The 24,812-nt window shown below is 52.1% G+C and overlaps 1 protein-coding gene and 1 pseudogene across 2 annotated transcripts; one reads left to right on the top strand and one right to left on the bottom strand.

The window, feature by feature from the left end:
* Nucleotides 1-13,550: 13,550 nt before the first annotated feature.
* On the top strand, nucleotides 13,551-15,862 carry LOC309583403 (interferon-induced protein with tetratricopeptide repeats 1-like; annotated as a pseudogene). The gene is made up of 2 exons (XR_014227384.1): nucleotides 13,551-13,673; nucleotides 14,512-15,862. The product of XR_014227384.1 is annotated as an interferon-induced protein with tetratricopeptide repeats 1-like (transcript).
* Nucleotides 15,863-18,199: 2,337 nt separating this feature from the next.
* On the bottom strand, nucleotides 18,200-24,600 carry RACGAP1 (Rac GTPase activating protein 1; the record flags this gene model as incomplete). The annotated part of the gene is made up of 16 exons (XM_082299241.1): nucleotides 18,200-18,275; nucleotides 18,579-18,687; nucleotides 18,915-19,050; nucleotides 19,136-19,268; nucleotides 19,528-19,633; nucleotides 19,912-20,110; nucleotides 20,305-20,400; nucleotides 20,791-20,955; nucleotides 21,402-21,532; nucleotides 21,698-21,815; nucleotides 21,937-22,014; nucleotides 22,738-22,791; nucleotides 23,007-23,076; nucleotides 23,277-23,413; nucleotides 23,743-23,945; nucleotides 24,516-24,600. 16 exons carry the CDS (start codon nucleotides 24,598-24,600, stop codon nucleotides 18,200-18,202), a joined length of 1,896 nt encoding a protein of 631 aa, XP_082155367.1.
* Between the last annotated feature and the right edge of the window lie 212 nt (nucleotides 24,601-24,812).

Here is a 24,812-nt window from a genome sequence, read left to right as displayed (position 1 = left end):
CCGCTCCTGGATTGCAGGATCACAGTCAACCTGTCCTGGCAATTTCCAGCCCGAGCACTAATTATCCTTTCATGTCAATGGGAACAATGGCAGTGGAAAAGAAGGACCGCGGTCATCCTTCTCCCACCTCTAAAAGCCAAGTGATGCCAGCCCTGGAGAAGTCCCACGGGTGAAAAAAATTGTTCATGGGATTTTTCTGACGCTGTTCTCAGATAAAAGAACCTGTTTTTCTGAAAAAGCAAAAAAAAAAAAAAAAAAAAAAAAGAGGTAAAAGAAAGATCACAGGGAAAGATGTGAGGGGAAAGGCAACGGCCGTGGGCAAGATGTGCTGGGGAGGGAGCTTGGCCACCAGCCAGGCAGGACTGAGTGCCCAGGACAGGGTCACTCCTGCTCCAGGGCTGAGCCAGGTCCTATAATGAGCTACAAACTTTTGCCTAGTTGGATCTTTGCATCATTTGCATGTTAGGTGTAAGGACAGGCAGGAGCTGCCAAAAGCGGAGCTGCTCAAAGGCCAGGAGGAGATAAGAGACACTGCCCTGTTTAACAAAGAGACATTTCCAGACCTGAGGAAGTGAGGCAGACCTGGCTAATTAAGATGACTGACCAAAGCCTCCCAGGAGGAAGAAAGAGGGTGAAAGATTAAAATCTTTGTGTTTCAAAGGTGAAGAGACCAGGAGAGCTCACCTGGGAAGGTGAAGGTGTCCCTGCCCATGGCAGGGGGTGGGACTGGAGGGGCCTCCAGGTCCCTTCCAACCCAAACCATTCTGCAATGAGCAGGGTCCTGCTCATATGCTGGGAAATCCAGGCTGCTCTTTCTGCCACCAGCGAGGCCAGAGCAGGTCCCAGATTGTGTTTAGGAGCGTAAAGGGGCAGATGGATTTTGGAAAACTTTTGGGTAACAGTTTGAGCTTTGCTGAAAAGCCCGGTGACTGTGTCTCCTTCAGGACCTCCTCCCTTCCAGCCCAAGCTGGTTGTGCTGCTGTGTCCCAAGCCCAGTCACACCCATCCCACCTGCCCTGACGTGCTGACAAGAGCCCGATCTTCACTCCCAGCAGCCACAATCCTGCTCCCACATCCCCCGAGATCCCCTCCCTGCCCGAGAGACAAGGGAACTGCCAGCAGTGCCCTCAGACACAAAGCAGAGCAGCCGTGGCTGGAGGAGCAGCAGCGCGAGCAGCAGACGCCCGAGGCAGCAAAGGGGAGCTGCCTCTCCATAGAAGGCAGGGAAGGAGCAGGTTTGTTTCTGCGGGAGGAGAAGAGTTATGGCTGCGAGAAACGGCGGCTAAAAATACCCCGAGGACCCGAGAGAGCGGGAGGTCACTTGGAGAGCGCGTCACAGGTGCTGGTGCCCCACATCTGGGGCAAAGGTGGCAACGCCACACGTGTGGCACTGTGGCCTCCTCACAGCCCTGCAGGGGAGGGCGTTCAGTGCACCCAAGGAGCGGAACTGGGGTGCCCCAGACCCACAAACAGAGCCCTGCCTCGTGCCCGTGTTTTAGGCTCCGAACGCAGCAGCCCAGCTCAGCCTCTTTGTTGGTAATTAGGGCACGACTGAGCCCCAGCTGCGCTCTGCAGGTTCTTCACACCAGTGCTGGGGTTGTGCAGGGAACGGAGATATCGACCCCCACGGGGACTCGGTGCCCCTGAGCCCAGGCAAGGCCTCAGCTGTCCCCAGTTCTCTGTCCACGTGACAAACACTAAGAATGTCTCGCATATGAAATGTCCGTGCCCCTCACACCTCTGACCCCAGAGGCCTTCCCGGTGGGATGCACTCATTGCCCAAGAGCAACCCCGGATTCCTGGTGGGATGTTCCCACTGGCAGCCACCACGAGCCCCAGAGGGGAGCACGGCCAGGTTAAACTCACCTGTTCTCCCAGCTCTGAGCTTCTGAGGATGGGGGAGGCATCACCAACACCCACAGTGTCGCTCCACATCACACCAGCACCGCCCTGGAGACCTCACCTCACCGGCAGATCTGCTTGAACCATTTCCCATCTTGAGTTTCAGGCTGGAGAAAAGGCATTTCAAATCATTTCTCCTCTTTTGAAGGGGCCGGTCCCTGCGGACGACTCTGCAGCGAGGGCGTGAGGAGGATCTTGCCTGGCCTCGGTCCCAGTAAATCACAGTTCAGAGACAGCTGAACTCCATTTTATGATTATTAACCCCAGCCCCGCTCATTTGTTTGGCCTGTCTGAGGCTATATATAGTGATGGGCGCAGGCATGGCCAGGGCAGAATTGTGTGCAGCTGTTAAACACAGCCCCCCACCTTCCCAAAAAAATGATTTATTAAAAAAAACAACAAAAAAAAACCTAACAAAACAGGACCACTACAGTTGGAAAATGAGAAGCAGCTGTGAAGAGGAGGGATGAGGTGTCATACAGGGAGGCCTGACTTCAAAACTTGCAGGAAATGTATGAGAAATTTCCCGGTCACTTTTGTAATCCGTCATCCCCTCTGTGTCCTGTGGTGGCTCTTGGCTCCTGTCACAGCCTGTGAGTGCCAGGGCCAGGAGCATCTCAGGCTGGACTCAGCAGGGATACCCACAAAAGCGGCTGTTTGCTCTCGCATTGCCATCAACAACGTCCTGCTGTGCCTTTGTGACAGACCCAAATCACCAGAGATGGATTAAATGTCACCAACAGGCAGGTGCTGAGCCGAGGGAGCTGCAGTGCTGCTCTGGGAATTTCAGTAATGGAAAGCTTAGAAGAGTGGTGGTGAAACCCTCTGAACATTCTCTGAGGGAGTGCAGGACAGGACTGGGATGGAGAAACAGAGGTGGAGAACCACAGAGGTGGCTTGCTGAGATCAGTGTCCTCTTCCTGCCCCCTCCAGCCACAGGTCCTGGCACAGAGCAGCGGGAGAGGCTGTTCTTCCCCATCGTGGTTCGTTTTGGAGCTGCCAAAGAGGGGTAAACCAGGAGAGGTGAAGGAGCTTGGAGCACCCCGGCCTGGTGGGGCTGTCCCTGTCTGCGGCAGGGAAGTGGAATGAGAGGAGCTTGAAATCCCCTCCAATCCAAACCATTGTGGGATTCTGTGACTTATTCCACGTTGCTGGAGGAGTTCAGAGGTGTATTATATATACACCTCCTCTGTATATATACACAGAAGGAGTATTGTGGGGGAGGAAAGGGAGTGTGACCTACTCTGAAGGCCTGGTACCAGGGAGAGTGGCACTGGCACGGAGGAGACCCAGGGCTGGCCCCTCACCAGTTTTCCTGCCTGGTTCTAACGGCAGCGCTGGCACCTGAGCCACGGCTCCAGCAGGTGCTGCAGCAGTTTAACGTTTCATCAGGAGGCAGTGCCAGGGCCCAGCTCATCCCCTGCCTTGGATACTGATGCCAGTGCACCAGCCGGCCAGCTGAACCTGTGCGTTGACCTGGAAAGCATCCGCAGGTGGAGTCTGGGGTCTGTTCCTGATGTTACCCACGGGCCTGCACCCTTGCCCTTCCACCCTTGCTCGCAGCTTCCTGTTTGCCCGGCGAGTTTTGGGTGAGAACAGCCCGGCTGGGTTTGTTTTCATGCAGCACAGGCTGCTCTCGGCGAGGCAGAGGGAGCTGGCTTCCCCCGGGCTGTGGTTTCGGCAGCTGCCGGCCCCGGGCTCCGCCGCAGTCAGGTGTGCAGCGACCGCACCGCGCCGGGAGGAGCAGAGGGGAGCTGACATCAAGGTGCTCATCTGCAAAGGAAGGGGCTCCCAACCGAAGCACCGCCTGCGTGGTCGGCTTGTGGCAGCCCAGCCCAGCCCTCCCTGCCACCATCGAACTCGGCCTCACGCTCCGGGTCTGCACCTGCTGCCTCCAAATGCTCCTCCCAGGGACAGGTCCTTGTTCTGCTTTTCAGCCAGACACGGGCAGAGGTCTGGGATGGAAATGGGAGGGCGGATTCCCTCTGTAGAAGGCGGATTCCCTTGGGCTCACCATCATTTTCACTCTTCCAGGGTGACAGGAGCTGTCAGTCTCCCTCCGTGGGCCCTGGGGAAAGAGCGCTGCAGTCACAGGATCGCAGAATCCCTGAGGCTGGAAAAGCTCTGCAGGATCATCGAGCCCCCACCTTGTCACCCAGCCCAGAGCACTGAGTCCCACCTCCAGTCATTCCTTGGGCATCTCCAGGGATGGGGACTCCAAACCTCCCTGGGCAGCGCCTTCCAAGGCCTGAGCACCCTTTCCATGGAGAAATTCTTCCTCCGGGTCCAGGCAGAGCTCAGCAAGGCTGTGCCTCCTGCCCACCTCTAGCCAGGACTCCCATGTCCTGCTTTGGGTCTCTAAGTCCAGGTGGTTTTCCTAAAGAGAAAGGAGAGCTGGGACAGTGGCACAGCCCTTGAGAAACTCTGGCTCTGTGCAAACACGTTTGAAACCCAGAACTTCTTTTCCATCCCAAATTTGCAGCAGCCTGTAGGGATTTAAGCCCTTGTTTTGCTGCTCCATCTCAATCCCGTGTGCAGGCAGGAGAGGGAGAAAGAATGTGGGGAGAGAATCTGATTCACTGTGCAAATCCCCAGATGGGAGAAGAAGTTTGATTTACTGAGGCCAGAGGTAGTAAAGAGCTTGGACAGGAATTTGCACTAAACCTTTGACACACAAGACATTTCTCTTTCAGGCCAAGACAAACAAAGGAAGGAAGTGTCTGGGACTTTTAAAGCGACCTAGTGGAGACAGGTAAGGGCAGATAAGGGCTGAAGGAAGAGTGGGTTGGGCGAGGGAAGTATCCAGTTTTACAGATTTGTTGGAATCCTGAGTGCTCTGCAAATCAGGCTGAGGGAGACGAAGCCGCCTGGGGAAGGGCCCTTTGCAGAGGGAGAAAGAGGCCGAACGTCCCCGAAGTGCTGAGCACGGTCTTTCTATTCGCCCCCCGCCTTTTTTCCACTCACTGTGCAAAGTTCTCTGTGCCTGAGGCTGGCAGGGTTTCGAGGCTCATTGGCTGCTCTGTGCAGTCTCCTGTCAGACCATGCCGGGCTCAGGTGCTGGACCAGGGCTGCCCAGCCCATCCCGGACACATCCCGCGGTTTCTCGGCCTCAGCATTGGTGTAAAAGAGTCTTTGCCCCTTTCCAGCACTCCTGGAATTAAAAAAGCAGCTGGAGCTGTTCCTGCCCTGCTGAAGGGAGAATAATGCTGTGTGATGGAGGGACTGAAACAACCCCACGTGATAAAAAGCAGCTCTTCCCTGACGCCGCCGTTCCCTGTCCCCACAGCACTTGCACGGGGACACGAAGGATTCTCGTATTTCCAGGGCTGGGAATGGGAGCAGCAAGGAATCTTCTGTGGGACAGCAGTCAGGAAGAGGCCTGGCTCCCCTCTGGCTGTGGCATCTCTGCCTGACTCCGCAAGGGCATCCTGCAGGGAAGCCAGGCCTCCCCCCAGCCTGGCAAGCAAGGACTTTTCCGGGTATAACATCCCTGATGTCTCATCCCTGTAAAACAGGACTGCTACAAGCCTGTCCCAGCTGACAGAATTAGAATGCCAGGGTTAACTCTTGCCTGTACTGGGTTAATTTTCCTCTCAGGGTTTCAGTTTCTCCCTGGAGTCACCTGGGTGGTGACTCCACAGGTCCCCTGCATGAATCCCTCCGGGAACATTTTGCTCTTTGACCTCGAATCTTTCCCTTCTCCACTAAATTGCTCCAGCTTCCTTTTAACTCTTTTTCCTCGCTTAAGATCCGACACAGCAAGACTCAGTCGCAGCATGAGGAGGCCCTGTGGGACCCCCAGAAGGGATGGAGGATAACTGGTGAGATCCCAGGGCCAGCAGGAGCAGGGGTGTCCTCAGTGCTGTCCCCACAGCACTGCCACGCTGCCGCAGAGTCACTGACCCCCATCCTTGGTCTTATCTTGCAGGGAGTTTTGCCTACTGTGACTCATTAAACAAACGCCCAGGGACTGCTCTCCCTGGCCAGGACTCCCAGGGCCTGGACCAAGCCTTGGATGAGGTTCCTGAGTCTGAGACCATGAAAACAAAGCTGCTGCTTTCTGGGTTATTTATAAAGCAAGCTGGACAAATAAACCTTTCCTACCCAGAACGGTCAAGGCTATGAATCCATAGTTCTACTTTCCTACGGGGACCTTGTTTGTGACTCATTCCCGGCAGACCTCGGGGGCTCCCAGTGCATGAGCTGGGAACGAGGAGCTGCTCACAGCAAGGAAGGGCTTGGCTGAGGCAGCCGAAGGCTCCCGAGCACGGTTCACCCTCCTCCGTTACTATTAAGCAAAGACCTGCCCAGAAAAGCCATCTGTGAGACAATCAGATCCTTTCCAATCCCAGAAAACCGCCTGGAGCACCATCTGGAGGCAGCTCCTGGAAGGTGGGAAGGTGTGGGCAGAGCATCTGTCGCACCTTTCCCGGGATGGGGCCGGGGGTGTCCCTCTGTCACCTCTGCTGGGGTGACGCGCCCATCACCGGGACCCTCCGGGCTGGGCAGGACCCAGCCCGGCCGAGGAGCTCCCATCCCACCAGGAGCTCTCAGGACACAGCAGGAGCTCTCAGGACACAGCAGGAGCTGGGATTCGAGGTCCCTGAGCAGCAGATCATCGTCCTGTTCTGGCTCTCTGGGACCAGGTCTGTTCCTGGATATTCGGCCCAGCCATCAGCAACTCTGGCAGGTGGCCCCAAAATGAGGATTTTTCACACTCAGTCTCTCCTGTGTCCCTGGAAAGCAGGAAGGAGCCCCTTGGATCGCGTTTTTTCCCTCCAATCTGTGCATTTACAACCATGGTGTAACCTTTTGCCCATGTTTCTCTGCTCTCCATTAGTTCTTGTTGCTGGAGTGCAGGCGGATCTGCCTGAAATTCAGGAGCTTTCTCCAGGAGTCCTTGGCTGGTTCGTGCTGGGCTTGACTTGTTATCAATTTTTCTAAGATTTTCTTACAAGAACCAGTCTGACTAAAGTATCTTCTGCTGGGTTTGACCACAGCTTTGTTATCCCGCTCCATCTTTCCGATAACACTCGTGCAGCACCGGGTGCCATTTCTCTCTGCTCTCTGGAAGTGGAAATTATGATATTTTTAAATTCTGCTGATGCTGAGAAGAGCTGTGATTTCTAAGAAGTGATGCTATGCATGCCCTGACACGTTTCACAGCTCAGCGCCGAGCGAGCCGTGCTTTGCAGCTCTCACTGAAGAGCCTGGAATTGGTTGGGTTTTTTTTGCAGGGATTTGTTTTCTGTAATCTGATCATTCATGTTGTTCACAAAGACAACTTGATTTTTCAATACGTGATCCGCTTCCTCTACGGCCGATTGAGGCTTCCTGCACAAGGAGTTGACTCTTTGTTGCCGATTCCTGAGGAATTCTCACCAAACACGGGCTTAGAAAACATTTGGGTGCAACTCCGTGGCTGCTTTGGGATGCCCACCCCGGGCAGCTCAGGGATGCTGTTTAAGGCTCAGTTTAAGGCTCAGTTTAAGGCTGGTGCATCTCTGGGTGTTGTTTTTCTCTTCATGTCCTATGTCCACAGGATTAAGCACTTCCTTCCCCTTCGGCCCTCGAGGCTGTTCTCAAAGCTGGGAGCCAGGGGCTGCTTGAGCAGGGCCTCCCTATCGCCAGAATCTGCTTATCTGCAGCTCAGAGGAAATTCTGCTTGGCTGCTGTGTTCCAGCTCCGGATGAAACGATGAAATGCCTCCTGCGCGAGGGGCCGGGGAGCTGCTCCCCAGGAACGGTGTCTGGGAAAGCAATCAGGGGCTCTGGTTTCACGGGGTCAGCGGCCACGGGGCCAAAGTCAGCTGGTGCCACGGGACTCGTCCAAGCCCCTCAGGGCAAGAGGTTTCAGGATTTTGGAGCTTCAGAGAGAGGGAGGCGAGGGACTCGATAAACATTTAAGTGGGGAGAAACATCTCGAGACTGAAACATCAAATAAAATCCTGTCAAATGAAATACGATCACAAGGACTGGATTAAGCCACTAGAAAGTCTGGGCAGGTTTAAGAGCTCACTTGTGCGGAAAAGGGGGAGTTTGGTGTTTTCAAGTGTTTCTGCACCACTCACGGCGTTCCCCAGAGCCTGGAGCCTGCTCTTGCTGCTAAAAATAAACCACTCAGGAAGGCTCCGCCAGCCTTCTCAGGACTTCAGGTGCTCTGAGCTGAAAAAGAGGAGGAAAAGCCACAAGAAAAGAATGGATGAGGCTGTTAGACGTGCCTGGGTGAGAAATGGCCACCTCCAGCTCCGCTTGACAGAGCAGTGAGCAGGGAGCTCTCATCTCACTGGCGGTAATTATAGTTTATAGAAAACAACTCACCTCTGTCACTTCATTTCCCAAAAGCTGATGGAGGAAGACTCAGAATTAGGGGGAGAGAGAGAGTTTGTTTTCTCTTTCTAGAAGATACTGCATGTTTTTATTCTCCCCCTTCTTTGTGCGTGTGTTTAGATAAAAGTTAGGACACAAAGACTTGGCTGGATTGGTGCCAAACTAAAGCTCAAGAAAACAAACTTCAACCTTCAAGGCCAAGAGGTTCGGTGGGTCGTCAAAGCCGGTCCTGCTTGCACAGGAAATCACATCATGTAATCTCTTGTTTGGGACTTTGGCAAAGGATAAAATCCTTCTCAGAAGGGAGCGCTGCCATTTCGGAGAGCAACAGCCCAAGAGAAACACATCATTTGAGGGTGCAGGGATTTTTCAGGATCTCTCTGCTCCATCCCTGGCTGGGGGAGCAATTATTTATTTCATGGCAGTTAAAATTACCTTCCTTCCCAAACTATCTACAGAAGCCTCCACCAACAGAGGCGAGAAGGAAACATTCTCCTGCCCAATCCATGACCTGTTTCACCATTCCCAACCCAATTCTTTAACCTCTCAAACCCATACTTTACTTCTCCCCCTCTGCTCTGCCAGGAGACCACGGACGATTCTCCTCTGTGCAGGGCTTGTCGCAGTCTTGGATGTGCTCTGTGATTTTATCCGAAGCGTTTCTTTAGCTTTCTCATGGGCCATGTGGAACACTATCAAAAGCCATAAAACTTTATGTATTTACAGCCTCTTCTGGGAGCACAGCGCTCAGAGCATCATGTAGATGTAAATTAGCTAAATTATCTTTGCTTGGGATGGTTGGATCTCGCCCAATTACCATTGTAGTTTCTCATTCTCTTTGGTGCTGACAAACAACGCCTTTAAGTGCTTGTTCCACCCTTCTCCCAGATCCCAACACCAAATAATTCTCTCATCTTCAGCCTCTGTTTTAAGAGAAACCTTTGGCATTTTTCCTTGACCATCTTCCATCCTCTCTGGGTTAGTGAAAGTTCCCTTCTTGTCTTTCTGGCACCTTCTGAGTGAATTTAATCTTGCCCAAATCACCTGACAGGCTACAATGAATTCTAGTGCAGCTCTACCCTGTTTTTCCCTTACTATATTGAGATTTCTCTCCTCTGTCAATTAGAATCCTCATCTCACCTCACCCTTTGAAGTTTTGACACATTTCAACCTTCTTGGCATTACCCTCCATCAGCTTCTTGTCTGGAGAACGACTGAGATCCACCGATTCCTTCCACACACAGAAACTCCTCCATTAATTACCAGTGAGAACCAATGCTGCTGAATCTTATCCAAATCTGAACACCACAATTTTTCACTACTTTTATGCCACGATTGTAGAGCCACATCCCCCTTTGGGCCAGCTGCTGGAATCAGAGGATCTGATTTTTTACTCTGGCTTTCATTCGTTAACAACACTGAAAATCCCATGGATTCTCTCTACCCTCTCCTGGTGGGGCTGGTCACCGCCTCATCGGTCATTTCTGGAGTAAACAACAGCCACTCTCCCCACTGTGGATCAAAAGGGAGAGTTAAGAACTCCCAACATCCCAGCCTCTCCCAGCGCTCATGACCAGGGTGTTGCTGCTCTCCCTGCCCCAGATCAGCTCTGAGGCTTCCCAGCCTGGCTGAGCAGCAAATGCTCCGGGCTTATCGCCCCATCAGAGCAGTTGGGAGACAGTTGAGTGTCTCTCGGGGCTCTGATAGCAGGGAAGGCTTTGCTCTTGGAGATAAGCTGCCCTCCCGTTGGTATCTCAGTGTCTTCCAGCCCTTCCAGACACACCCTCACTCTGCGGGGATGGTGAGGAGCCGGGGCTGGGGCTGAGGACAGTTAACTGAACCCTTCGCTATCATCTGCGCTCTGCTCGCTGGAATCGTTCCTCTCGTGTTGATCGAGCCTTTGCAGTGACCTCATTGCCTCGGCAAGCTGTAAACAGGCAGGCAAAGCCTCACGTTCTTGGAGATGGATTCAGTCAGGAGAGAAAGGCACTTCGGGCAGGTATTCGAACCTAAGGTTTTGAAATGCAAAACAGCCCAGTTTTCTGCTTGAGCGGCTGCCCAGCTCTGGCTGCAGGTTTTGGGGGAGTCTCATAAGCATCCCCTGGCCGGTTTGGGGGGAACTGGGAGTGTCTGGAGCGCAGCTGCTCCCTGCCAGCTCCAGCCAGAGCTCCCTGCGTCACCCCACGGCAGCAAACCCAGGCGCTGGTGGTTACGTCTCACCCAGGGCTCAGGTACGGGCAAGGCTGAAAGTCCAGGCCACCTCTACCTGGAGGAAGCAGGAGATGCCAGTGCCACCATCAGGGCGAGGAAGGACCAGGGTGTGCACAGAGGCTGTTCTTTGCTGCACTTCCAAAGCGTTTGGAACCAAGGAGGGCAAATACGGGGGTGAGGCAACAACGTTGGTCTCACAGTTTCTGTATCTATTATATTTTTAAAATTTCCTTTTTCATTTTAAGCGCTGCCCAGTCCTTTCCTTGGGCCGTGCTCAGCTCAGTTGTGAGAAGGATGATCACCCTCCCCAGGCAGCAGACACTCTCTAAGGTCCCGCTCTGCTTTCCCTCCCTGTTTTCGCCCATGGGAAACCACTTTCCCAAATATAGACGTATTCATCCAAATAAAGGGGCGGGGGTAGGAATATTGTTAAAAAAACATCCAGCTGCGAGGCAGAAATCTAAAAGCGGTGCAAAAGCATCGCTCCTTTTCACAGGCCGGGGAGAAAACGGCGCTGCAACACCCGAGCAGCATCATCCGTGGAAAGCCTCTGCCATCTGCTGGCACCACGTCCTGCAGCAACGCCTGTGCTCGGGAGGGTCGGGGGACGGCCAGGAGGGGAAAACGGGCATCTCTGAAGTTCATAAGCCCTTTTCTAGGAGAAACATTACCTGTTTCGGTCTCATCAAAAATACCGAGGGCACAAAATGGTTTGCATTAGAAGGGACCTAAAAAATCATCTGGTTCCACGCCCCTTCCAACTTCCCACTGTCCCAGGCTGCTCCAAGCCCCATCCAGCCTGGCCTTGGACATTTCCAGGAATCCAGGGGCAGCCACAGCTTCTCTGGGTGACCCGTGCCAGGGCCTCAGCACCTTCACAGTGAAGGATTCTCTCCTCAGCTTTCCGAGCAGGTGGAAACCCCAGGCTTTTGGCCAGGGATTTGTACAAAGCCATGAATTAAACACCTCTGTGCAAGGACCAAGAGGGTGTTTAAAGTCTGCTTTTGCCACCTTCTTTCCCTGGAGAGGTTTGTACACCCAGAGCAGAGCAGCGAGCGCACCCAAGGGCAGCGCCGGGAGCAGCACAGCCAGGGGGAGCAGAGCCAAGGGGAGCTGAAAAGGTGCAATAGAAACTGTGAAAACACCTTTTTATTTCCTGCCTTCTTACTCGTGGAAGCCTCACCTGTACCTGAATTCCAGTTAAGGAAGTTAGAGACAATTAACAGAGAAAGAACTCAGATGTTCAGCCAAGATTCGAACTTTGTCAGGGAAATTCTGTGGCCACACCTTGAAGTATTTTTAGTTCTGGCCTTTGCCACTCAGGTGGAGCTTCTTGAAGCTTCCCAGCGTGGCAGGCACCGTTTCCAGAAGAGTATTCCCAGGTTCTGTCTTTCCTGCTCCATGGTGCAGCTCACTCTGGTGCTTCAGAGCCCCTTCATTGTGGCCCAGAATCAGCTGAAGGAACTTTATAACAAACAGGTATTTTTCTGGACAAATAAACCAGGATTTCCTTTCAATCAGCTCAGAATTTGATCAGCATTATTTGATGTAACAGAATGTTTTGAAGCCAAGGACTGTTTTCAAACCACTAACAAAAATATTTGTATTTTTTTTCCTCTGCATCTCATTGCAGCTCTTCTGCTTTTCCTTCCCACCATTTATCTTTCACAACACCAAGCCTTGCTTGTACTTCCTGTTTGGCTGCTGGTTGGTAGTTTTCTCATTTGCTGTTATTTTTGACTTCCATCCAAGCTTTGTATGATATTAATAGCTATTGCACAGAACTGTAATCATCCTCAAGCCAGCCCTAATATTAGCAGAAGTAGCCAAGAACTGTTGTCAAGGCCTGAGGGATTTAAGCAGTGAGTTTTCTCCTCCATCCTGCCCCTTCTGCCCCAGCCCAGGGAGCCAAAAGATCTGCCCAGCACCCAACTCGCCCAGCCACATCCTGGCCACCACTGGCAAGAGAGAAGCAGCCTGGTCGAGCCCAAATGCACAGAAAGATGCTGAAAGAAGATGCTGATGTGAGGATTCAAGAATTAGACGTTATTGGTTGTCTAATTAATGCTTCAGCCTAATCAGGATAGAGCAATCACTCATTGTTCATCCAGCAGTGCTAACACTCATAGCCAAATTACTCATTTTCTATTAAAGGTTGTCAGCAACAGGAAAAAAAATAGGCACAGAAGATAAAAGCATCTACCCTGCTCTTCCAGCAGTAAATTCTCCTCCTTCCTTTGCACTCCTGCAGTGACTCATCAGCATCCTGAGGGGGACATAGTGATAGGTTTTTTTCTTCTTTGCTGGGAGGAGTGGATTTTAAGGCTGGTGGCTTCCTCCTTCTCTGTTTAGAGTCTACTTGAGGCTACTTTTTTAAAATGTATTTTCTGCTACTCTCTCCCACTGGAGTCTTTCTTCCCAGGGCTGCAATCCCCCGTTACACCCAGGTAAACCATAAACCGTGTGTCCTGCATTTTACCCGTGTTTTTTCTGTCACTTCCACTGGTTTCTGTCACCTGCCCAAACCTCGATGGGCAGCAGTGGATTCCTGGCGAGTGAATACCCCTGGGGCCGTCCCGAGCTCAGCATCGTGCGCTCTGCCGGCCGCTCCTGCTCCTTAAGGAAGGACTTGGGATTTACCCCAGGGACACCACTGCACCTCACACAAAACCGTGCAAATGCGATTGCCATTCCCTTTTTGCGGGGGAGGAGCTGTTATAGGCAAAGAGAGAAACTCCAGCAAAGCTGCCAGGGCAGATCCAGACGAGCCCTGGGGATAAGGTGCTGCAGAGCCACACGGAGCCTTTTGCTCCTCACTGATAAGGGTGGTGTTGCATTTCCTTTCTGCACCTCAGTATCCTCCATCGTTTTACACCAGCTGCTTCCTAAAAGCTGTAACACCAAAGTCCTTTTCAGCAGGGAGTTCAGACCCTGCTGCTCTGACCACAGGGTTCCCTTTCTTGTCTACCCAGACCTCAGTGTCATTTTATGCAGGGAAGGCAGGAACTTCAGGGAAAGGGAGGGGATACTTTCTTTTTGGTTTAAGCTCTTTCATTTTCGTTTCATCCTAGACCAGTGGTTTAATCAGACTCCACGCAGGAGAGAACATCCCTATTTAAGGCTCAGTCCATAGGTTACAGACTGTTCTAGCCAGGGTCTGCTGCAGTGTGGAAGAGGTGCAGCCGAGCCATCGTCCCTCAACGGTGACGTGACGCCCGCAGCAAAAATGAGGTGAGTGCACAGCATCCATTCTTGTCACAGCTCCCACAGCGACAGGGCGTGGGGGGAGAAGGCTCAGCACAACATCCTGGCTCAGAATCTCACCTTGGTAAGGTTGGAAAGGTCCTCTGAAGGGTGCCTTGTCCAAGGCACCCAGACAGCTTTGGAGTCTGAGGATGGAGACTCCACAGCCCCTCCAGGAAAACTGTGCAAGGACTCTCTTCTCAGTTAAGTTTCCTGATGTCCAGATGGAGCTTCCTAAGCTTGTTTGTGCCCTTTTTGCCCTGGCACTGGGCACCACTAAAAGAGCCTGGCACTTCTTTGCACCCTCCCTTCAGGTATTTCTACAGCTCTATGATTCCTCTGAGCCTTCTCTTCTCTGGGCTGAAGAGTCTCAGCTCTCTCAGCCTTTCCTCGTGGAAGAGATACTCCAGTCCAACATTTTCATGACCTTATTGGGCTCTTTGTTGTGCCTTTTCCTCACCTTCCAGCTGAAGGCACAACCCCTGCTTCCTCCCCACAGAAGGTGAAGTGTGGGTGGGGCTGGCTCTACTCTCCCTTTTTGCAGCCTATCCCAGGGTCTTTGTCTTAGGTAAGAGAGCAGCCCTGGCTCCAGGCCCTGGTGAGTCCATTGCTGGCTTGCTGTTCTCCAAAGGGAAGGCTCACAGATAGTTCCCTGAGAAATGGGCCGATTGGAACAACAATTTGCAGGTTCTTTAGTAGCCTGAGTGCAAGGGATGTGTTGAGCAACTAGAGAGAGCCCCCTCCTCCACCTCCCTTCCTCTTTTCCACTCTCCACGGGCACCCTGGGGTCCCCACCCTTCCTTGACTCACCATTTCCTGTTCATAGCAAGGAGCAGCTGAAGGAGAAGTTGGATGCCCTTCAGTGTCACTTCACCTGGAAAATGGGTGCCAGCTCTTTCAATCCTCCACATCTCCTGCAGAAGTTGGATGTTGAGATCAAACACACGGCCCACCAGAACCAGGTGGCCCTCCTGGGGCTCCAGGCCTACCTGCACCAGCTGAACAACCAGAGCACAGAAGCTCTGTGAAGCCTCAGAGCTGCTGAGGAGCACAACAGGGAAGAGGAGCAGCCGGCATCTACTGCTGGCTCTTTGATTATCTACGGGAATTATGCTTGGATTTACTACCTTCAGGCCTCCTATCAGGAGGCTGAAAGCTGCCTGGAACGAATTCAGCAGCTCTGCCCAACTCCTTGGGATGTGAGGCTGATCCCGCACATCCAGGCCCAGAAAGGCTGGTCCCTCCTGGCTATCAGAGCCCGCAACGGGGAACGGGCAAGGGAGTGCTTCGACGTGGCCTTGATGCTTGAACCAGAGAACAGATCTTTCCATACCGGGCTTGGAATGGCTCTTTATTCCTCCTGTGTTTTCTTCCGGCAGCTTGATATTGCAAGTGAAGCCACAATCCAGTTGGAAAGAATTGTCCACGAGCAGCCAAATAACTACAAAGCCAAAATGTATTTGGCCAAGCTACTTGAACAGTCAGATAGGGAAAAATCAATGGGCTTGATTGAAGAATGTGCAGAGAGAAGCTCTGACCCCGAGGTCCTCAAATCATCAGCTTTGTCCTGGATGTCACAGTCGACAGAGCGAGCGTTTGAGATCCTGCAGCGAGCCCTGAAGCAGGACCCGGGTTACCACCTTCTCTACCAGGCCTTGGCCAAGTGCTACAAGCAACAGTGGCTTGAAGCAAAGCAGGAAGACAAGAATAATATACTGGATGCAGCCATCAAGGACCTCCAGCAAAAAATTCAGAAACATCCAGACCTTGACCTTACACTTGTCAAGCTGCAGTTGGCAGAGTTCATTGGTGAAAGAGACCCAGCACAGGAAGAAGAGATATACAAGGAACTGCAGGAGAAAATCGACACCCTAAGCCTCAGGTGCCGTCAAGCCCTGAACCTCCACTGGGGAAAGTTCTTCCTCTACCGTAAGCAATCCCTGGATATGGCAAAAGCCAAGTTCACGGATGGTTACAGCATTTCTGTGCAGACAAGCCAGAGGAGGGAATGTGGCCGCAAACTGAGAAAGACGGCTCAGCTCTACCAGCGTGCCGGGGACGCCGCCGCCAGCGAGGCCATCCACCGCTTCCTCGACGAGGTCGACTGGCACCTGCCTACAGAATTTGCTGCATTCAATTTAGATGATGGGAAGAGCCCCAGCCCCATCAGGGAGTAGGGCATGGCTTTTTCCAAGGCTAGAAGGCCAAAAGGCCTCTCTTTCTCTGCACAGCAAGCCCATCCCTCACATGGACATAATAGTTCTGTCAGCTCCTCGCATCGTCCCATTGCTCAGCCATCAAACCCAGGCCCACCCGTGGGTAACCAAGTGCCCAAAGCTTACACATGCTGCTGTGTCCTGCTTCTGCCAGAGGTAATGAAAACAAGAGTGAAGAATTTGGCTTACAGGGTCTGAGCACAGTCTTCTGCAGGTGTGGACCCGTGGCTCTCCCCTGGAGCTGCTGTTGATCAGAACTGAATGCTGATTAGGGCAGTGTGAGAAATCAGCTCATCAGTTATAAGAATTCTACCATTTGTAATGAACCAGGAGGTGGATTCCTCTGTAAGATCATTGAGGAGTCATGACGAGGGTGAAGCCCTTCTGCACAGGACACAGATGGTCACTGGTCTGTGCAAATGCATCTCATGCTGCTGATTAAGGAGCCCACAGGAGTGATTTGATCTGCAGTAATCTCAGAAGCACATGCATCCCTGTCCCTGCCCGGGCATAGGCTAGGAGTTTTCTTGCAATGATTTCCACCAGGAATGACATTTTCATCCCTGTTTCTGGAGTGTCAAAGTGAGGCTTTTAACATTCTTTGATCAATAAATATTTCTGTGTGTGGTTTCTCCTTGTTGGTGTCTTCTTGCAGCCTGAAGCACTCAGACCATGGAATACCAAAGATCTGCCCTCTCCTCACTGTTCTCACCCTCCATCCCCCCAGGCCCTTCCTCTGCCGTGTCCTCGTACATCCTGCTTGGAACTTGTGCCCTTCCCTGCAGGCACAGGCGGGCACCCCCCTCCCCAGTCACGTCCCCAGGCACTGCCAGGGTCACCTTTGTGCCCAGCAGGACCTGAGTGGGGGTGGCTTCCTTGGGTGTCTCCAAACCCTACCTGTCCCCACAGAGCAGTGCCACAGAGACCAGGGCAGATGTCCCTCAGCAGGTCCCACCGACAGTGACCTTGTTTCTGCTCCAGTGAGGAACAGGCAAGGACCTAGTCTGGGAGAAGATGCTCTGGGAAAGGACGAAGTGTGCCCATAGAGAACACACCTTAGTGCCCCTCTCATGCACATCTGGTGTGTCTGAGAACCCCAGAGGCCAGAAGCACCCCCTTGCCCAGGGGCCCCAGCAGTGGGTCAGCACCACTGTACAAACACTTCAGCCCCCAGACCTCACAATCAAGGGGAAACACCCCAGGCCACTACACCCACCCCAGGCTATTTCACCTCCCAACACAATAGTGGGGACCAAACCTGTTCTCCTCCTTCCTCCCCTGAAGCCAGGGGCCACAGCCTGGGGCAGGATCCTGCCCCCAGCAGCAAGGTTGGCTGGGATCAGTCCTTGGGGCAGGAGCTCCTCAGAGAGCAGCCCCTCAACCTCCAGTGAAGCCACACATGCCTGGGTGAAAATACACAGCGCAAATTAAAGCCACGAGCCGGAGAACACAGAACCGTGGGTCATGTAGAAGATCAGGATTTACTTAACTGCACGGTCAGGACAGTTTTCCAGAGCTCAATAAAAACAGCTGCATCATAAACTTGTGTGCATTCCACAAGTGTCTTCACACAGCACTGGGCAAACCCCAGCCCCCGACCTGGGAAAGCAGGACTCCCACCCCCACTGAACCACCCTCCTTCCCCTCGCCAGCAGCACGAGCAGCACTAATTCCTTTAGGCTAGCCAGGAATCCTTTGGCTTTGCATCTACACCGTCCTCTACAGAATTTACCCCTTGCAAACACGGTATCAGGAAATGTTCCTTTAGAGGAGCCACAGTCCCTCGGGCAGTTCATTGAAGAGAGGCTTTTGCCCACCAGCCCAATCCAACACTGCCATCCTCAGGATTCCAGCTGCACCACCAACCAGGTGGGACTTACAGACTCTGTGCTGATGGAAAGCCAGGATTCTGACAAAGCTCAGACACTGCTGTGTCCAGAACATCCTACGCAGTCCTAAAAACCAACCAACTGACACTCATTTTGTGACTGCTCTACTTCACACAGGGAGAAAACCAGATGTTAGTGAAAATGCCAGTTCTCTAGAGTTTTTTTAATGATTAACACTGAACAAATCCTGCTTGTTACCGTCTTCACCAATACTACATTCAGCACAGCATTAGATAATAAAAATAAATTGCACTATAAAATCCCATTAAAAGTCTCAGTTAAGCTGAAAGATAAAAGGCAAAACATCATTTGATATAAGCTGCCAGGGGCCATGGAGACAACCTGTGCTTCTTCTTCTACTTGTGAGCGTTGGTGTGCAAATGCCAGGACAAGACCAACTCCCAGGTCTTCACTTCAGCATAGGAGAGGCAAAGAAGTTACCCTGATGCCCAAGGTGGGTAGTTGACTTGCTTTTACTCCCAAATCTAATTCAAGAGAAGCACAAAAATACCAGTTTGGAATTTTGGACATAGAGATCCAACATTCTCCCTTTCCAGGGAATATTCATCCAAATTTTACCCACCTCCCCAAACAATGTTCCCCTCCCTGCCATGAGATGATATTTGTAACCCATTGGGCAGCTGCTGCTCCCACAGCACAGATGAAGGGAGGGTTGACTGAGTAGTAAGTGCAGGCTGCCCCCAAAAGTCTCAGCTTAGTTCTCCTTGACCACTCAAATCACCTGCAGTCATTCCAGACGCTGCAGGACAGCACCCACTGGCACTTACTTGGGGGTGGTCTTGCTGAAGGTGGAGCGGACCCTCTGAGACAGGGAGCTGGACGAGGGTGTCTTGGAGAGCTGCTGCTCTGGGGTGGTGAGGGGTCCCAGAATGCTCACTGCCAAAAGAGAGCAGCACAGTGTGGGGACAGCTGAAGTTTTCTTTGCCGTGCAGGGAACATCAGACATTCCCTGGCATCTGTCACAAGCACTAGACAAATCTGGCATTTCCTGGCACACTTTGCTTTTCCCTCTTCCTCCGTGAAGCAAGGAGTGGCTGGCTCTGAGAGCCTCCCAGGCTGCTTGGATTGAGGGCTGTTAGTAACAGAGCAGAAGCCAGGGTTACCTTGAACCTCGGGTGTCCGTGGAGTGGAATAGGCATTAGTGTTCTCAATCACGTGTGCTGGGTCAATGTTCTCCTGCTCCACCATCATCAGCTGACTCCAGTAGTCCATGGGCAGCAGCAGAAGTCGCTCCACGACCTACAGAGACACCTGTGAGTCACTGATCACAGAATCACGGAATGGTTTGGGTTGGAAGAGAGAAAATCAGCCAGGTTTGCCCTACCCTGGGCTGACGCTTCGTGTCTTGCAGGAGGGTCATGGGGTCAGGATCTGGTACCGCGTGGGCAACTATTGTAGGGCCAAAGACTTTGGCCAAATTGGAGATGTCCATTTTAGTATCCGGGCTCTGAGCCACCCTGCGTTAAAAGAAATTAAAGAGACAATGTAGCTTTACCCCTTCGCTTGTGATACGAGTCCCCTGTCCCACACACACTCAGCCTCTGAGTGAGCAGGTCTGTTCCAGAATGAGGAATTTATTCTCACAAGCAGTAACCAAACCCAGTTAGAAAAAGCACCAGTGGGGTAACCAACCCCTTTCAGATCACAGAATGGTTTGGGTTGTGAGGGGACCTTCGAGATCACCTGGTTCCAACCTCCCTGTCCATCAGAATGTACCTCTGCAGGTGGACCATGAGGAAAGCCAAGGTGTCCCTATTGGCCTGAGGAAGTTCTCCAACTGCTTGGTACATAGCAGCGATGCTGTTGTCCTCATCTGAGATTTCTAGCAGGAAAAAAAAAAAAAAAAAAAAAAAATCAATATTTAGACCTAAGAAAGTGCTCCCAGAAGCTCCAATACTCCCCTCACAGCCACAGCTACCCTGAGAAATAAGGAAGGCATAAACTTGTCATGCTGTGCTAATAAACTTGTATCCTGCCCAACCAGGACTCAGGCACGAGGGCTCCAAAGAGCACCAAGGCCTGCTGGCTCACTTGACAACGAAACCATGACCATCGAGCCTAAGGAAAAAGAGCTGGAGATGCCAGGCAGCAATTCCTCACCTGCAGCTTCCATGAAAGTCTTGTTTAACCGGAAAGTGAGAAGGGGCTCCTTCAGGCTGCGCAGGAAGTCCTTGAGAAGGCCGCAGATGGCGTGGATATCATCCACTTTACTGAGCAAAGGAACGTTTTTTGCTCTAAGGAACTTCTCTTTCAGTTCCCTCACAGTCTTGTCACAGCCAGAGATGCGGTAAAGACCTGTCTGTTGGCACAAAGCTTTGCTCAGAGGAGGAGGTCAAGTGATGTTCTTCCACCCCCACTTTCTCTCCACACCTGAGTCACCCACTGAGCAGCACAATATACACCATAAATAAGGGGCATTTGGGTTAACAATTTGCTTCCCCAACACCACAACCCATTTCATTAGCACTGTTTCACACCTCATTTTCTTCTTACCTCATGCAGTCCTCGTTGCTCGATCTCATTAACACAGTGCACGATGATGGAAGGGATCATTGGAGGAGTAGAAGGGACAAAATCCATCAAGGTGCCCTAAAAGGGAGAAGGGAAAATAAAAAAAAAAAAGAGGGATTCAGTCACCAAGACATGGAAAATACTCTCTCAGGAATTCACAGCAAGATCTATGGTTTGAAAACAAGAATTGTTGCTCTACTCAGGACTGGTGAAGAAACATCACATCCATCAGCACAACGCTGCATCGCCTGCCCGGAGCTGCCACCTTCCCCACTCAACGCCCTCCTACCATCACACCCCTACACCCCCTCCCTGCTTGTGGAATGATGCATTAGCAAGCTCATTTGCATGTTATTATGCAGCTCTGAGCAACAGGAGTTTGCTGGGGAAGGCAAAGCTGGAGCTGAGCAAGTCCCAAGCCAAGGTGGGCCCGTCTGGGGTGGCCCCAAGGCCGGGGCACAGACCCACCTCTCCGATGCGGACCGGAGTGCCCGTCAGCGTGGGGATGCAGGGCAGCGGGCAGCGCTCCCGGCACTCCGGGTGAGTGACCACCCGGCAGTCTCTGCACTTCAGAGAGATCTTCCCAAACTTCACTCTCTTTCCACACGGAACACACGATTCTGGCTTGATAACCTGGTGATCCAGAGCACACAGATGGCAGAGATTAGTGCAAGTGGAGTAACGCAGCAGGAATCAAACTGGATAACAGTTCCCTGATCCATGCAGGTAACTGGTACAGCTCATATTGACCTGAGATGTAATCACAGAATCATGGAATAGCCCGAGTTGGAAGAGACCCACAGGGATCATCAGTCCAACCCCTGGCCCTGCACAGACACCCCAAAAACCCCACCCTGGGCATCCCTGGCAGCACTGTCCAAACGCTCCTGGAGCTCTGGCAGCCTCAAGGTCGTGCCCATTCCCTGGGGAGCCTGGGCAGTGCCCAGCAGCCTCTGGGGGAAGAACCTTTTCCCGATATCCAACCTAACCCTCCCTTGACACAGCTGGCAGCCTCTTGTCACACACACTTCAAGATGGAAGGAGATGCTTTTCCAAGCTCCTCCTGCCTGTAGACCCACCGTCTTCGAAACAAAGTCGTGCAGCCTCACTCCCCCGTTGTGCTGCGGGGTGCTGGAGCCATCGCTGTCCATCTTGGACTCCAGCTGCTTACTGCCTATGCTGGACTCACTGTTCCAAGGCTGCAAAGGACCTGGGAGACACAAGAGGAAGAAGCTGACTGGCTGGAATCACCCTCTGCCCCCAAAAGCATGGGCATCATAAACCAGAAGCAGCTTCCAGGTCCTGGAAGGAATAATTAACATTTCAGGATGACCTGAGTAGCTGTGTCAGGACAGGACAGAGATGTTACACCTACCACTCTTCCTCCGGCTCCGCCGAGGATAAGGCACAGTCTGGATGGTAGAAATGGCTTCAATTGGGCCACCATCGTTGGGGACCATCAGAGTGGTCTTTGCCACTATGGATTCGTTAGCCTGTAATGACAAATACACCACCAGTGACAGGAAGGATGACAGAACTGGGAAATTCCAGTGGCCCTGGAAACAGACAGGAGCTGTGACCAAGTGCACACAAACCCAGCTGGTACCACCATACCTGGTCTGCTGTGTTGCTGATGGATCTGGATTTCTTCTGAGGACCTGGGGGGCCTTCAGCAAACTGCCTGGAAGAGCGCTGAAAAGAGAGCACATTCTTGTCCAGGAAGCAGGAATGCTGCTAACTTGGCATGACACTGGCCCAGGATAATTAGAAGGACTGAGCACTTCATGCTTCTGTGGTGAGTGCAGACAAGTCCTTCAGTGGTACCTCTGCTTCATGGCAACCTTGGAGGTGCCAGGAAGAATTAGGGAACCTCAATCTCTTTGAGATAATTTTCCTGGCCAGCTTTATAATTCAGTTCAGAAAACAAAGAAACCCAACTTAAGAATGGAGGACAAAAAAGCCCCAACGAACCCACAAACTACACACACAAAAACCAGCGACTAAGCAAGTCCCAGACTCTTCCCAGCTCTACTAGGTGCTGGTTTTAGGCTCTTCCCACCTGTATCTTCTGCAGATTAAAGCAGAACAACCACAAGCTCCTTTACAGAATAGAAAAATGTAAACTTCCTACACCATTTCCCCCTAATCTGGGAGCTGTTAATAATCTCCAAGTGTTTTCTTGCAAATCCCAGACTGTAACGGCACAGGATATACAGAAACTCCACTCATTTTCAGCAGACGAACAATGACATCAGACCTAAATTTCAATCTAAACCCCCACAGCAGGAGCACATTCATGTGAGGTCTGACTGTGTAGGTGGCTCAGAGGTCACTACAGGTGGCTGTGAGGTGACAGATGGTGGCACTGTGGCAGCCAGGATGAACAATGTGACGGGGAACAATTGAACCACATACCCGCTTCTCTCTCCTCTTCAGCCTGACAGCTTTCACCACCGAGGAATCCCAGTCCTGAGGGAAATACACAGCACTGGTTAATGGCAAATGCCACACAGCCCCTGGCCAGGGCTTTCATCAAGTTTTAGCCAATAGTACACCCGGGAAATGCAAATCAGCTCAGCCAGTTTAATACCCCAGTAATCTAAACACAAAGGGTCTCTGGAGATCAACCCCCTCCCCTCGGGCTTTACAGGGGAGGAGAACTTCAGAGCGTGGAGTTACATTACCAGTGAGTCATCGGTCTTGTCAAAGCTGATGTCTGACAGAATTGAGCCAGATTCATCTATTGTAGACAGCCTAAAAAACAAAAATTAGAAGAAGCTTGTATCAGTTTGGCTTTCAGTCAGTCACAGTTCCAGAACAATCTCACTGACTCAGAAGAACCGGATTTTAAAGCGGAACAAAAAGGAAAACTGTTGACATGGGTGCGGAATGTGTCACGGAGGCTGACAGCTGGATTGATGCCTGACACCTCAGATAAAATGCTGTTTCCTTACCTTTTGTTACCTGAACCTCCCACAGAAGCCTGTGGCCTGTTCAGGAAGGCAAGGACAGACTTCTGCTCCTCGCTGAGCTGGATGCTGCCAGAGCCATCACACATGAGCAGCTCCCGAATCAGCTGGATTTGCCTCTCCTGTGAACACAGATAACATCAGCAGCTGGATACACTGTGTTTAATTACTGTTAGACCCGACCAAGTGCTCGAGATACCAGAGATAAGCTCTCAGAACTTGTGTCAATGGACTGCTAATGGCTGCAGGCAGGTAATGGCAGCTCAGCTCCACCAGCAGCCAATCTCCTCTCCCAGATCAAAGCAGAAAGCTGCTCCGAGGAGCCAAGCCAATTCCTTGCTTTTTTTTTCCTTCCCATGAGTGCCAGTCCTTATTTGCCACTGATCAATGCAGTTGAATCACCTCGACTCCACGCTCTCAGGAGCGGATGGGTAACACAGGAATTACTCACCAGCTTCTCACAGTCCACTTCGGCTTTTTGCCTCCGTTTGATCTCCACATCCACCTGATTGCGGGCGTGTTTCAGCTTCACGTCCAGGGCGCTGCGCTCGGCTTCTGTCTTCATGAGGAGATCTTTGTACCTGCCGAGCTCCTGCTCCGTTTTCTGCCATTTCCTCCGATACTCCTCAAAGTTCTTCGCTAACTGAATAAACTCTGGGGAGAGAGCACACGAAGCCTTAGCGGGGCAAGGAGAGGAGCAGCTGGCAGCAGCTATCTGCTCACACAGAATCCCAGGATTCCTGAGCTTGGAAAAGACCTCCAAGATCATCGAGTCCAAGCTGTGCCCGATCCCCACCTTGTCAACCAGCCCAGAGCACTGAGTGCCACATCCAGGGATGTTCCTTGGTACTCCAAACCTCCCTGGGCAGTGCCTTCCAATGCCTGGCCACCCTTTCCATGAAGAAATTCCTCTTGGTGTGCAACCTGAACCTCCACAATCTGCTCCCAATTGAGGCGTGGAGAACCCAGCCCTTGGGCCAACCCACCCACACAAGAGATGTCCATGAGCTCTTCCATTTTTCAGAGCAAGCCCTCCCTGTCAGCACCAGGCAGAAGAGCTGGAACACGAGACATTGCACAAAGCCAGTTCGCTACAAGCAGAACGTGGCCCTGCACAGAAGTCCAGCCAGGACTTCATGTTTTTCAATAAAGGAAAAACCCAGACTGGACTGGTTTTAGCATCTTCAGCACATCCTTCAGGAACACCTCAGAGACGGAACTCACGGCATTCGTTTCCTTCGCTCAGAAGCTCGGCCTGGCGTGTGAGCTGCTCGTACAGACCCCGCAGGTTCACCATGGCAGTCTCCATCCCCCTGCCAAAAAACCACAGCTGAACAAGGAGCCCCGCCCTTCCCTCCCACCTCCAACAGAAACCAGCCCAAAGAAAAGAGAACCAGCCTCAGAGCTACTGGTCGTAAGGCTTTCAGGCGAGTTGGAGAAGCTGCATGAACAAAACTCATGTTTTATGGAGATATGTGCATCCACTTTTTTTCACTGGGAATGAAAATCCACAGCCCTCCA

The sequence above is a fragment of the Coloeus monedula genome, assembly GCF_965178545.1.
Source record: "Coloeus monedula genome assembly, chromosome: 30".
NCBI classification, from domain to species: domain Eukaryota; kingdom Metazoa; phylum Chordata; class Aves; order Passeriformes; family Corvidae; genus Coloeus; species Coloeus monedula.
This window is presented reverse-complemented; position numbering and strand designations above follow the sequence as displayed.